This window comes from Bicyclus anynana, chromosome 21, assembly GCF_947172395.1.
Source record: "Bicyclus anynana chromosome 21, ilBicAnyn1.1, whole genome shotgun sequence".
NCBI lineage: Eukaryota > Metazoa > Arthropoda > Insecta > Lepidoptera > Nymphalidae > Bicyclus > Bicyclus anynana.
In genome coordinates, this window is record NC_069103.1 from 12,514,373 (window position 1) to 12,530,046 (window position 15,674).

The following is a 15,674-nucleotide window of genomic DNA, read 5'->3' on the forward strand; positions in this document are numbered from 1 at the left end:
ATCCTTTAACCCTACACACATTGTTCACAAGAGCGTGACTTTATTCAAGGTCATTCTTTGCCATTCTTCTCTTCGGGTCTTATTTTGTTTACAGTTTGATTTGTTAATTAAGTTGTCCTGACAAATGTTATGAATCACAACCTTTGTTCTACATTAGTTTTCTTATTTTTGTAATAACCTTTGAGTCTGCTGAAACAAGGTGTTGGAATGGCGGCCATGCAACAGAAGGCGCAGTATTGGTCGTCCGCCAGGGGGACTGACGATGTCAAGCGCGTCGCAGTGAGTCGCTGGATGCAGACGGCTTAGGAACGTGTGCAGAAGTCCTAATGAAATGCCTCTGTCCTGCAATGGACATCCATCGGCTGATTACTGACGGTGGCTGATTACTGTCACCACTATAAAATAACAAACTATAAGTAATTATTAATTATCAATGCGGTATAACGAATAAGTTTAATTTGAGCGTCCTCGTTCGTGAATTGGGGCAATACGTCCTTCGGGAAATTACAGGCAATACCGGTACCAACCAATTAGAGGCGCCGGGCATAAATTCTGACAAAACAGTGCGATATAAATATACTTTTTTAATTATATTGTGAAGCTAATTGCTGTTTTTCTAGTGATGTATGCTTCATCTAGTGTATATTCTTAAATAATCATTATCAGCCTATTCGAGTCACATAGGCAAGGCGATATTATATACCTTATTTCTTATGTACTGATGCAAAGTGGGTCGATTTTTGACTTTATAACGATCACTTACTGACGTTAATGATATTTGACCGGCACCTCATTTATTTATAGGTCCTTTTTTTTAAAAAAAATAACAAAGTTATCTACTATTATAAAGCTGAAGAGTTTGTTTGATTAAACGCGCTAATCTCAGGAATTACTGGTCAGATTTGAAAAATTCTTTCTGTGTTAGATAGCTCATTTATAGAGGAAGGCTATAGGCTATATATTATCCCCGTATTCCTACGGGAACGGGAACCGCGCGAGTGAAACCGCGCGGCGTCAGCTAGTATAAAAATATAATACAAAACACTATTTAAAATAATAAAAAAATCAACCCTCCCGCTGCGGGACATTTGAGTGCCCAAGCAACCGGTGGTCAGGGCTCCAGAGTGAGGAACCTCCTCACAATACGCGCCGTCTCAAGAATCACTGCCTTCTGTATCCGACTTTTGATCCAACAGTTAAGTGAAACAACTATCGGAACAATAATAGTTGACTCAACATTCCACATGGCGGTAATCTTGTGAGCAAGGTACAAGTATTTTGATACTTTTTCCTTTTCAGCTTTAACCGGCACTGGCAACTTAAGGCAGGCATCCACATATCCGCATCGTACGTATCGGACGCATTAAACGGATTTTTAATTTTACGGTAAATTCGTCCGATACGTACGACGCGGATCAGTGGACGCACTAGTATGACAAAGAATACCATGATCCGTTAGATGTACGTATTATTATATACTACTAGCGGACGCCCGCGACTTCGTCCGCCCTTAGACCTCTTTAATCCAGCCCTTATAATATCGCTATAAAAATGGAGTAACTTCTCCCGTTTTCCCAACATTTCCCTTCACTGCTCTGCTCCTATTGATCGTAGTATGATGAAAAGTATACTATCGCCTGCCCAGGAGTATAATTGTACTAAGTTTTGTTAAAATCCGTCGAATAGTTTTTGTTTCTATAACGAACATACAGACAGACAGACAAAAACTTTACTGATTGCATTTTTGGTATCAGTGTCGATCACTAATCACCCCCTGATAGTTATTTTGGAAATATATTTAATGTACAGAATTGACCTCTCTACAGATTTATTATAAGTATAGATATTCGTACATTAACTATTCAGACAGCTTATGCCAAACAAGGTTTGAGCGAACAAAACTCAGCTGGCCGTGTCTATGGCCAAAGGTAAACCAATTTCGCTTCAGCCACGTCTACGGAGGAACAAGCAAACCCTTTCCACGTGCTAACTTGAGATATTGGATATTTCAGACTAGATGTATTTTAGGAATACTAGTGTGACCTGAATTTTGAACTAATACAACGTAGACCAACTGTAATAGCATTTAAGTATACCCTGACCCACCGTCAGAATTTATATATGGGTCGTAATATCCCAGTGGATATGACCTCTGCCTTCGATTCGTAGGTTCGAATGACCTACAGTCACAATTACAACATTTTGAAACACAAAATACGAACAATCTTTATAATGAACTGCTTGCCTCTTCCACATCAGTCCCGGCGCCAATGCTTTGCATTGATCTGACTTGTGACAGCCCATGTGCAACCAAAACTTCCGCTATACCACAATCTAGGTATAATTTGTTTAATAGCCACAATAAAATTAAAAAATACATTAAAATTAAAAAAAATATCAAAAAGACTCAAAAACTAATTAAATTTCATAGTACAAATAAAAAAAACCTGGCTTTAAGAAAAGAACGGTCACTATTAATTAAAAAAGTTAACACTTACTGTTCTTTACTTGAAAATTCCAGGGAAAAATATGAAAATGAAACACAAAGTTTACAGCATGAACTAAATCAGATGGAAAATACCTTGCAGGAAATAACAGCTAAATATGAGTTGTCTCAAAGTCAGATCCATGATCAAATCATAGCGGCTGAAGAGTTGTTAGCCTTAGGTACATACAATATGGCCCGTTTTGAGTCATTAAGTAACAAATGCCAATGTTCAAATCAGGTACCTTCGGTTACTCAGGACTGTAGTGTTTTATCTAACTCTGGATATATTGACTTGAGCCATAATGAGCAATGTAATAATAATGTTGTTCCAATTCCTTCAATCTCAGATAATAATTTAAGTTCACAAAGTTTTAATTTGCCAAAAAAGGCTCAAAAAAAGACTCTAATAATTTCTGATAAGTTAGGTAAGGATTTTGGTTCCATTATGAGCCAATACCTAAACCATTCAGTGACTAACAAATGTTTTCCAGGGGCTAGTTTTAATTATTTAATAAATAGCATAAGTACAGAAAATGTAGTTGGTTACTCAAATGTAATTTTGATGTTAGGGAACAGTTTGAAAATTAAAAGGCATCAAATCATAAAATGTGTTGAAAAGCTTTTGGTATTACATAGTAGAACCAAATGTGAATTTACATTATGTGGATTTCCATACTTTAAGTCAAGTGCTAAAGAAAATAAGCATATCCATAATTTGAATCTATTGTTATACAACTTGACATACCATCACAGCGATGCAATTTTTTATTTTGACATGAATAAGTTTACCTCATCTTATTCGTTGACTAAAGATAATTTATATCTGCCAAAAAAATGTAAGCAGCATGTTGCGTCCCTGTTGGCTTACAACTTAAATAAGTCAGTTACAAATGTTGTAACGCAGTCTATTGACACTAATTTGACTTGTAAAAATAGTTCTTCTGTTTCTATTGACCAGAGTACGAGTGATAGTACTGTCTCAAATGTTAATTTTTATATAAACGATCCAGTTACAAGTAGTGTAACTCAGTCTATTGACATCTCTACAAACTGTAGTAATAGTACAAATATTTCTATATATGACTGCAGTACCAATCCTAGTACTGTTACAATTAAAAATTCTTTAAACTAGAAAATATGACAACGGAGGTGCACTGTAACTTTAACATTGTACACCAAAATATACAGAGCATCAACGGCAAGGAATTAGAAGTTGAACTATTTGTAGAGAAATTCAATATACACATCTTATGTATTACGGAACACTGGCTCACAAAGTCACAACTATCAGTACTTGATATTAAAAATTTTTCATTGTCAAGTGTATTCTCCAGAAGGGCTGGACATGGTGGCTCTTTAATACTTTTACTTAATAACCTAAAATACAAGGATAGAAAAGACATAGTTAGTCTTTCTGTGGAATGCATTGTTGAACTATCTTGTGTGGAGTTGGAACGAATTGTTATAGTATGCGTGTACCGACCCCCTCCTGCTGACTTTGATCAATTTGAAGAGGTAATGGAGGATGTAATGAGACGTTTGTGCACATCTTCCAAACAAATACTGATTTGTGGCGATTTTAATGTTGATATTCTAACAGAAAACTCAAAGTCTGTTAGATTTCTTAACTTATTCAAATGTTTTGATTTGACTCATGCTTTTAATGAACCTACTAGGATAACGGCTACTTCAGGGACATGTCTGGATAATATATTTTACAATTGTGTGATTGAAAAAAAGATGATAATAAATAAATTAGGCTCTGATCACAGTGGTCAAATAATAACTATTTTAAACAATAAATCCAATAGCAACCAATGGTTCAAGTATAGGCCGATAACTGAAGGTAAATTAGAGCGATTTAAAAGCATAATTTCTTCAAAAATTCCAAGTCTTTCATTTGAAAATAGTCACCCAGACAGGCTATTTGGTACGCTGTTCAAGACAATAGACAAAGAGTTTTGTAAAATTTTTAACTTTAAACGTATTAATGTTACTCAAAAATTAAAGTTTAGCGAATGGGCTACTGTAGGCATTTACAAAAGTAGAGACAGATTGTACGAGTTGTACGAGGAGAAACAGTATAATCAAACGCGAACATATTTAGAACATGTAAAAAACTATTCAAAAATTTTCAAACGTGTTTGTATTCTTGCAAAATCATTACACATCAAAGATAGAATAATAAAATCTGAAAACAAGGTACAAACAACCTGGAACATAATTAATAAAGAATCAGGCAAAATTAGACCACGTGATATGAGTTTTGAATTAATTGTCAATGATAAAAAGATAAACACCGATAACGAGGTTGTTAATGCCTTTGAAGACTTTTTCCAGAATGTTCCTATCTTGTTAACAGATTCACTGGACTCTTCTGCTACGGAAGCCCAGAGGATATTAAGAGGCCATGTTAAAGAGTGCAACGTTCTTTTTGAATTTCATCATATAACTGTATCAGACATTAAAAAAACTTTTAAACTGTTAAAATTAAAAAGAACTGGAGACATGTGGGGCATGTCAGTGAAAGTAATATCTAACATCATTGATGTCATTGCTCCCCACTTAGCTATTATTTTTAATGAATGCGTGGATTTGGGTATCTTTCCGAACCTAATGAAACATGGCAAACTGTTACCACTTTTTAAATCAGGTGACAAAACTGATGTTAATAATTATAGACCAATTACAATACTGCCAACACTTAGTAAGGTTTTTGAAAAAATCATTTTAAATCAACTTTTAAGTCATTTTAATTTAAATAATTTATTTCACCCTGAACAGTATGGTTTTACTAAAGGTCGCAGTACAACTGATGCAGGTGCTAAACTTTTAAAACATATATATGATGCATGGGAAAATGCTAAGAATGCTATTGGTGTATTTTGTGATTTGTCCAAAGCATTCGATTGTGTTGACCATAACATTCTTTTACTTAAGTTAAGCCACTATGGCATAAAAAGTGTTGCACTCGATCTCATCGCCTCTTATCTTAGTGATAGAACACAAAAGGTATGCATAAATGATTCAAAGTCTCGCGGTTTTTCTAACACAATGGGCGTCCCACAGGGTTCAATTCTGGGTCCTTTTCTATTCCTAGTGTACATAAACGATTTACCACACCATGTTAGCGGCATCTGTGAGATAGTACTGTTTGCTGACGACACATCCCTAATTTTTAAGAGTGACAGAAGTAAAGATAATTCCGACGATGTAAACCGTGCCATATCGCATGTGTCGCATTGGTTCACTGTTAACAACTTACTTTTAAATGCAAAGAAAACTAAATGTATTGAGTTTTCATTACCAAATGTTATAAAATTAGATAAGTCTATAATGATCAATGGTGAAACACTAGAAATAGAGAATTCCACAGTTTTCCTGGGAGTGACCTTGGATTCTAAACTTCAGTGGGGTGCTCATATAGAAAAACTGTCAGGTAAACTCAGCTCAGCTGCTTTTGCAGTGAGAAAAATAAGACAGTTTACTGATGTTGATACAGCTAGACTTGTTTATTTTGCGTACTTTCACAGCGTAATGTCTTACGGTATTTTGTTGTGGGGCAAGGCTGCTGATATACATTCTATATTTGTACTTCAAAAAAGAGCAATTCGAGCAATATATCAACTAAAATCACGCGAGTCCCTTCGTCAAAAGTTTAAAGAAATAGGCATTTTAACAGTAGCCTGTCAGTATATATATAACAGTATAGTTTATGTGAGACAAAATATTAATTTGTACAAACGAAAAGGAGATGTAAACCCACGTCTTACTAGACACGGGCATAAGTTAGTTATTTCTGCATATCGTCTCCAAAGAGTTAAAAAATCTTTTGTGGGTTTGGGTGTACTCTTCTATAACAAGATCCCCAAGACTGTGATGGACTTGCCAATGCACAACTTTAAGCAATGTGTTAAAAAACATTTACTTAGTCGAGGTTACTACACTATTGATGAGTTCCTTAACGACAAAGGTGCTTGGAGGCCATTGGATCAGCTTCCACCTTCACACAGGAAATAAAACTATAAGAAATTGTAATTTAATTGTTATCAAATGTAAATTGTAATACTGTATGACTTTTTCAAAAGAGCAACTGTTGAGTTTCTTGCCGGTATCTTCTCAGCAGAACCTGCCTTCCGAACCGGTGGTAGAATCTTTACAAATAGTCAACTGACGTGTCAAAAGTGCTTGTAAACTGAGCCTACTTGAAATAAATGAATTTTGAATTTTGAATTTTTGAATTTTGAATCCCGTCCAGGGTCCACCTCCGACTTTTCAATTATGTGCATTTTAAGAAATTATACGTATAATATACGTCTCTAGGTATTCAAGGGCCAGAAAGGTAACAAACTTTGCCGTGCAACACAAAAATTTTCATCTCACTATAGAGAGGAAAACGCAAGATCTTTATTTATAATAAAACTGGTCGAATTCTATACATTTGTTCGCAATTTTAGATTTTATTTATACCATTTGTAACACCAAACGCTACCGTGGCATAACAGACGCCAGCGCCATCGAGAATCTATACTTATAATACGAATTCTGTTCATTTTGTAGATATTTACATTGAAGATATTTTGAAAATTATTGTTGGGGGGCATTAATTTATATAATCGATACTGAAGCTTAATAAAAATCATAAAAAAAATATTAAATATAATGGGATTCAAAAATTTTTAAAATTCAAACTCTAAAGTGGTGAAAGTTAAGGGTAAGGTTCATTGAATTGATTGTTTTACAGTAGGTGACAGTTTATGTTTGTGCTCTCATGTATAGATTACAATATTGCTATTATTTTATTTTTATATCGATCACCGGAGTTTATTATATAATTTCCACACAAATAAACAGCAAAATCCCCGGATTAACCTGAAATCCGCGACTTTAACGCAACTAAACACTCCAGTGTGAGTTGTGGGAGAGGATAACATATTTTACGGGCAGCTACACTGGAACAAACCGAATATATTCACCGTGCAGATAGAAGATGCCTTTACACGATACGACATTTGGATTACTTAGTCGTACGACTCTTGTCGTGTAAAAAGGGAGGAGATTCTCATTTGTTTTTGTTATCATAACGTCATTAGCAAATTAATTTATTATTAATTAAGTTCTTTTATTGTTTGAAAAGATATTTATAGATACTTTCTTTTTCAAGCGACGAAAGACAGAGGAGAGGTTAATAATTCGACGTGTTATATATTTTACGTATCTTTAACTTTTTGCTTAATAGTCCGATTTTGATAGTTACTTATATTATTTCTCTCATTTATTTATTACTTCTTTTTTTTAAATTTTTAACAATAGAAGTATAAAATTCAAAACATTATTAAAAATTTATAAAAAAAAATTACATTAATAGTTACTTTTTTATTAGAAAGGGTATATTTCGAATTAGGTAGCATATAAATTTTGAAAAATAACTTCAACTCTAGGAGTAGGAAAACAGGGGATGAAAGAATGTATTGTATTAATTGTAAAGTAAAGTGTATATGTATTAAATGTAAAGTAAAGCCACGAATAACTTTTATAGTATAGTCCGATTTTAATAATTTTTCTTTTATTAGATAATTTTGCATCCCCACAAGACAGCTTTTAATGAACACACATTGTGCCACAGTGACCCACCGAAACAGTGCTAAAATCTATACCAGATTTTATTCTTTCATCGGGGGTCAAAAACTAAATCTGATGATATCTTAAATAAAATAATCTCTTTAACATAAAATTGGAACCGGTTTAAAGACGTATTTGAGTTATTTTGATGTTAACACAAAATTACTAAACTGATTTTCATTAAAAATTAAAATGGACCAATCTGGAAGTACTCTTTCAAACAAAAGAATATTCAAAATTGATTAATAAATGACGAAGATATAAGGTAACAAATATTTAAAAAAAGACACGCGTCGAATTGAAAAACCTACTCCTTTTTTGAAGTCTGTAGATAAACCTTTGCTGTTTTTAACTTTTTAACGATACAAAGTAATTAAAATAGAATCGGATGATATAAATAGCCCCAAACACGTAGTTCGGACGTCGCGTCGGACACCTACGAGTATACGCGCCATAAAGAATATCTTATGATAATAATACACTTCACGCCATAACTTCGCTATTTTCACCGAAACATTTTTATATTTTAGCATTCACCGTAAACACGGATTTACGATGCCAAAACATAAAATAATATGGGTTGAATAGTTTTATTATTTTATTTATTTTGTCCGCTAACCAGCAAAGACTTGGTTGGCATTTCTATTTTAAACATAGGTTCCATTTGGCTTCGGCGTAGTCTGGTAAAAAGTAAATGTGGACACGGAAGGTTCAGCAAAAGCCGAGCATGTTCAAGCTTCGGGTACGACTCATTATATCCGTTTTGTTTGATAAGGCTTCTGTATTGTCAAGGGAAAAGTTTTTTCTACCTAGTAAGATACGAGAAGCAATAGTAAATAGTCGTCACCCAAATTTTAATTGAAATGGATGGTTGCTGCCGACAGCGTGGAAACCGCTATTTCTTTCATTGTCACATACGACAAACTTGGAACAAGATAGCTGTAGTTCGGTTTAGAAGACGAGTCTAATGAAGATAACATTAATGAACCGTCGGAGAGTATAAATGAACCTTCACTCCCCACCACTCAACCCCTCTCCCAGCGCGCGATTCGAGCAGCTGCGCGTCGCGCTGACGCTTCGCGTTCGCAGTTTGGATCGCGCCGCGTTGCAAGAACCAGCTCATGACTAAAAAATCGATTATACTATTACATTGCACACACTTACCACTGTTAGTTTGTTTTGCGTAAATTTTATAACTAAATTACGCCTAATTGAAGTAAATATTTTTTTTTTAATTTTATAACACTGTACTATGGACTCCTTTAATAAACGCAAATCTGAAATGTGTTGGGATAGTACTCCAACAAGTCAAGCGCGAACTTGTAATCACTAAATAAAACAAAGCTGGATAAGATCCCACAACACTGGATTGCAAGTACGACGTGGACTAGCTAAAAGAAAATTTAAATACAAAAAAGTTTCCCAACTCCGGGTCATTTCCTTGCAGTGCTTTTATCTTGAGCTCGAAGCTTTGAATTTCAAGACGGTCGCCGGAGTTTGTTTCGAGAGCTTTGTCTACAAAGAATACTAAGTTGTAAATAGAGAACCTATTTTTCTAAGAAACTGCGGATAGTTTTCCGTTTCGAAGTATTGCGAGTTTTGGTTAAACACTAAACAGTTTATAGATTTTTAATGAAATACTGTTATTATAAGTATTTCATTAAAATCTATAAACTGAGCCGTTATAGCCCAGTGGATATGACCTCTGCCTCCGATTCCGGATTCCGGTCCGGGGCATGCAGCACCAACTTTTCAGTTGTGTGCATTTTAAATATTAAATATCACGTGTCTCAAACGGTGAAGGAAAACATCGTGAGGAAACCTGCACACCAGAGAATTTTCTTAATTCTCTGCGTGTGTGAAGTCTGCCAATTCGCATTGGGCCAGTGTGGTGCACTTTGACCTAGCCCCTCTCTTTCTGAGAGGAGACTCGAGCTCAGCAGTGAGCTGAATATGGGTTGATAACGATACATAGTTAGAGATAAGATTTAGTTAGCACTTTGTTGAATTGCTGAATGACTTGGTTCAAAATATTACACAGTTTAGTAATCTGAGAGTACAGATAAACAAATTATTATAAACTGTATTCCAATCTCAGTTATTAGCAAAAATGATTAACAAATCCCGATTAACAAATAAGTTTACGTGTACGTTTCTCCTTTGGCTTTGGTTTGATAACTTGCGTGTATTTATCAAAACTTATCAAACTAATTATCAACGTTTATCAATTAGAACTGGGATTTAGCGTATTGAAGAATGTCGCGAGTTGTTGAATTTATTATTTTATTTATTTTTTGTGTTACATTTAATTATGTGTATGGTGATGAGTCCAGGGTAGTGGTTTTGGCGGATGGCGCTGTTAGAGGTACAAAGTATTGGAATGGGGATTACTTTGAGTTCTATGGTATACCGTATGCCACTGTGCCTAAAGGAAGGGACAGGTTTCAGGTTAGTTTTCAGTCATCAGCATCATCATCATATCAGCCGATGGACGTCCACTGCAGGACATAGGCCTTTTGTAGGGACTTCCAAACATCACGATACTGAGCCACCTGCGTCCAGCGAATCCCTGCGACTCGCTTGATGTCGTCAGTCCACCTGGTGAGGGGTCGGCCAACATTGCGCTTACTAGTGCGGGGTCGCCATTCCAGCACTTTGGGACCCCAACGTCTATCGGCTCTTCGCACTATGTGCCCCGCCCATTGCCACTTCAGCTTCGCAACTCGTTGAGCTATGTCGGTGACTTTGGTTCTTCTGCGGATCTCCTCATTTCTGATTCGATCACGCAGAGATACTCCTAACATACCTCGTTCCATCGCCCGCTGTGTGACTCTAAGCCTTCTTATGGGGCCCAGTTTTCAGTCTTATAGGTAAATACAATCTAATTTGGAAAGTCCTTTCTGTTTTGAATGTAATGGTGAGATGACAGACTAAACGCATTTGTGTGTATAAGCACTATTGCATTCAGTTTTGCACATCAACACCCTATCTGACTACTGCCTACTGTTTTTTTTTTATTCTTTACATGTTAGCCCTTGATTACAATCTCACCTGATAGTAAGTGACGATGCAATCTAAGATGGAAGCGGGCTAACTTGATAGGAGGAGGATGAAAATCAACACCCATTTCGGTTTCTACACGACATCGTACCGGAACGCTAAATCGCTTGGCGGTACGTCTTTGTCGGTAGGGTAGTAACTAGCCACGGTCAAAGCCAGATCAGGACCAATTAAGATAACCTCAATCGGCCCAGCTGGGGATCGAACCCAGGTGCTACGTCTTGTAAATCCACCGCGCATACCACCGAGCCACGGAGTACATCTGTACTGGTCTGTACACTTTATCAATACATCCAAAGCTAAACGGATTTCCTAAATAGACACTTAAGGTATGCGTCCACATATACGTCCACATATACGTATCAGATGTATCGCACCAATCGGATCGTAGTATCCTCTGTACATGAAGTAATACAAGTGCGTCCAATGATCCGCTTCGTATAGATCGCATGAATCTATACTAATATTATAAAGCTGAAGAGTTTGTTTGATTGAACGCGCTAATCTCTGGAATTACTGGTCAGATTTGAAAAATTCTTTCAGTGATAGATAGGCCGTTTATCGAGGAAGGTTATAAGCTATATTATCCCTGTATTCCCACAGGAACGGGAACCACGCGGGTGAAACCGTGCGGCGTCAGCTAGTCTACACTAAAATTAAAAATCCGTTTGATGCGACACTTACGATGTGGATATGTGGACGCCTACCATTACACAACACAACGCACAAATAAATTGATATTTTACATTTATTAACCTGTGTTTTGTGTTTGGGTTAAATATCGATTAACACCTAGGCTTTTCATCCCCAAAAAACCATATTTCTCGCGAGATTTCCGAATAAACCGGCCAAGTGCGAGTCGAACTCGCGCACGAAGGTTTCTGTACCTTTCATATATAAAACCAGCAAAATAAACACGTTATGGGTAATAGGATGCTAGGGTGGGTAGATCCTTAAATATTTATTATATTGTTTTTTTAGTATTTTTGTTATTATCTCTCTATCATGGTTCATGAGAAAGCCTGGTGACGGACGGACGGATAGTAAAGTTTTGGAAATATGGTCCCATCTTACCTTTGGATATGGAACCCTAAAAACAAAATTTCGTTAGTATAATATATTATGTTTCCAAGCTTATTAGTTTCAATTTACGAAAACCCTTCTTAGGTTCCAGTCTAGGTTAAATTAGGACATCTTGTCAGCCCTGAGTTGGGTCTGAATGTTTATTTTAGTAGTGTTTCCAAGAATGACCTAAATTACTGTATAAAATACTAGCAGAAACTCGCGGTTTCATCCACGTAGACGTGTTCCCATTATTTGAATCAAAAATATACCAGGATTAAACAAAACCATTGTTTTGCAGGCACCTTTACCTCCTGAGCCTTGGCAAGGTGTGTTTGAAGCATCAAAAAAGCAAACATTATGTAAACAATGCTACATGGGCGGAGACGACGATTATTTAGTCGATGGAGAAGAAGAATGCCTCTTCATAAACTTGCTAGTACCTGAATTAGCCTCTGAAACCAATCTACTTCCTGTTATTGTGTACATACATAGTGGAGCATTCTCTGGAGGCAGTGGCAATATGGCTAATGGCAATTACCTAGCAAGACATGACGTTATAGTCATTAACTTCAATTATAGATTGGGAGCATTAGGTTTTGCATGTTTGGGCAACAAAGAAATACCAGGAAATGCTGCTCTAAAAGACCAAGTAGCAGCTTTGAGGTGGATTAATAAGAACATTAAGAAATTCGGAGGTGATCCTAATCGTGTCACTCTAGCAGGATTCAGTGTTGGTGCGACAATGGCCGAGTTACTCTCTCTGTCTAAAGCTACGACTGGTTTGTTCAATAAACTCATTTTAGAAAGCGGCTCAGCTTTAGCTCCTTTCGCTATAAACAGAGATCCAATAAGTACAGCTAAAAATATAGCTATATCACTCGGTTATAATGGAACGATCAGCTTGGAAGGTTTGACTGAATTTTATTTAAATGCTTCAGTAGATAGTTTGGCAGAGAAAAGTGTTAATTACCATTTACAAAACAGTACATTCGGTTTTGCTCCATGTATTGAAAATATTCATGAAGATATAGAACCGATACTGACGGAATCGCCCTTAGACATTCTAAAGAAAGGCCAAAACAATCATGTGTCTGTACTAACTGGTTTTGCAGACATGGAAGGTTTAAGTAGATCTATTAAATTCGGTGTATGGCGAGAGGAAATGAATGAAGATTTTTCTAAATTTCTACCAGCTGATCTTAAATTTGATAACGACAAAGCAAGAGATGAGTTTATAAGTGAAGTTAAAAAGCATTACTTCAATAATAAACCAGTTAATGCCGAAGCGCTTCAAAAATATATTGATTATTTCTCAGACTCGATGTTTAAATACAATATTCTTGATTCAGCAAAATTGCATACATCTCAAAGGAAAAAACCAGTGTATCTCTATGAGTTTACTTATACAGGCAAGCTTAATGTTGAACATAATTACATGGATAGAATAAAAGGTGCCAGTCACAGAGACCAAACAGCGTATATTTTGGACTTCCATGCACAATCAAGTAGTTACAAAGATCTGGATACCAGAGATCGTTTGACAACCATGTGGACTGACTTTGTAAAATATGGGTAAGTATTCCGTACAGTTACACTTACAACATACAACTGTTGATTGGCTCAGTCAAAAAAAATAGGCGAATGATGGATGAAAAGATTTTTATTCATGTGTACGTAATTTACGTATTTTCAAGGGTTCGAATCCCGGTTCAGATCAGGCCCCCGTGCCTCGGAGAGCACCTAAAGCCATCGATCCTACGGCTGATTCACAGCCACCAGTCGACACCAGTCGTGTCGGTCTGCAGTCAAATCGGATTATGAGATTGAGAGTGCACCTGTGCTTGCGCATGGACTTGTGCACTATAACATCTCCTGCGTACATGGTTAATCTCACCATGAGATTGACCGCCGTAGCCGAATAAAAAATCGTCGGGAGCATATTAATTTTCGTATCTGGATAATGTTACTTCACGGAATATTTAATTTTTACTGTTTTAATATTATACAATATATATACAATTTTGATTTTTTTATAATATACCTAGCTACGGTTATACATATATTACGGTTATGCATATACGTAATGTGCTACAGTTTTTACCACATAAACTGTCTTAGCATTTCAGTATTTAATTAGTTAGAAATAATATAACATCGTCATTATCATCAATATCTAATTGAACATTTTTGTTCTTTATTTCAGAAATCCAACAGCATTTGAAAGCGCACTAATAAATGTTAAGTGGCTTCCGTACAAAAATAGCAACAAGCAGTATTTAGAGATCGGTAAAAAATTAACAATGAAGAAAGACCTCTTTGAAGATGGATATAATTTTTGGTACCAAGTTTACGAAAGGTATTACTGGACTCCAACTGCACCAAAATTTATAGAAATTGAAGAAAAGATTATTCCGTTAGCAAAAGAAGTTCCTCAAAAAAAGAAAACTGCTAAGAAAGAGAAACCTGTAAAGGAAGAGGAAAGTTCAATAACTAACATTACTCCGAAAGAAAAAAGTAATACGGAAGAAAAGGAATCACTGAAAGAAAAGGGTATTCTGAAAGAAGAAAATACTAATACAGAAAAGAAACAACAAAAGGAGGACTCAAGGATATCTTTAACAAAAGAGAATAATACAGAAAAAGAAGCTTTAAAAGAAAAGATACCTCCAAAAGAAAGAAAGACGTTGAAAACAGAGGATAATACCGAAGCAAATAAAGTTAAGAAAAATGACGTTCTAAAAGAAAATAAACCTACAGAAGCAGAAGAATCTGTGAAAACAAAGGAAACTCCTATACCTAAAGAAAGTTCGGGAGAAAAAGAAGTTCCAAAAAAAAATAATTCTAAGAAAGAAAAGCATATTACAAAAGAAGAAATAAAATTGGACGAAAATAAATCTCTCAAAGATACGAAAGAGTCTCCAAAAGAAGACATTCCAAAAGCAAAACCAATTCCAAAATCTAAGGTTACACCAAATGAAAAGCAGACTGTGAAAGAAACGAATAAAGAATAATTTACTATAGATATAAGTACGATACCTTGTGAGAGGTCCCAAGGGTCAAAGATGTTAAAAAAATAGAAAACAATAATATTGATTAAATTACATCAACGATAATTCGAATGTTAATATAAATAAACACACTCAATAATCCATTTTAATTAGCAAGCAACTGGGACACGAGACTTTACACTTCACTATCACTAGGACAACGCTACAAATGGCCTAACGGTCTAATGTATAACAAGATAACTAGTTATATATAAAATATAAATTTCAGGAAACAGTGAAATCAACCAAAATAATTTTGATATAGAATTAATGTAAATAAATGTAACTTCTATTAACACAACATTAAACATTTGATATTACAAGTACATGAGCGTCAACAAAAAATATTGTTATCTACTACTAAACATTGCCAAATCCTTTCGGTTCCTGAT

The 15,674-nt window shown here is 35.5% G+C and overlaps 1 protein-coding gene across 1 annotated transcript; it reads left to right on the forward strand.

Moving 5' to 3' along the window:
* The first annotated feature begins 207 nt into the window (after positions 1-207).
* LOC112054329 (esterase E4-like) lies at positions 208-15,246 on the forward strand. The gene is made up of 5 exons (XM_052888196.1): positions 208-279; positions 10,439-10,558; positions 12,534-13,807; positions 14,439-15,040; positions 15,140-15,246. The coding sequence occupies exons 1-5, from the start codon at positions 208-210 to the stop codon at positions 15,244-15,246; spliced, it is 2,175 nt and encodes a 724-aa protein (XP_052744156.1).
* Positions 15,247-15,674: the final 428 nt, after the last annotated feature.

Bases quoted from the DNA above. Each gene is read 5' to 3' on its own strand.
- LOC112054329 (XM_052888196.1), top strand. From the start codon at position 208: ATGGCGGCCATGCAACAGAAGGCGCAGTATTGGTCGTCCGCCAGGGGG. The intron at 10,559-12,533 runs GTTAGTTTTCAG...ATTGTTTTGCAG, and splicing joins AAGGAAGGGACAGGTTTCAG to GCACCTTTACCTCCTGAGCC. The intron at 13,808-14,438 runs GTAAGTATTCCG...TCTTTATTTCAG, and splicing joins ACTGACTTTGTAAAATATGG to AAATCCAACAGCATTTGAAA.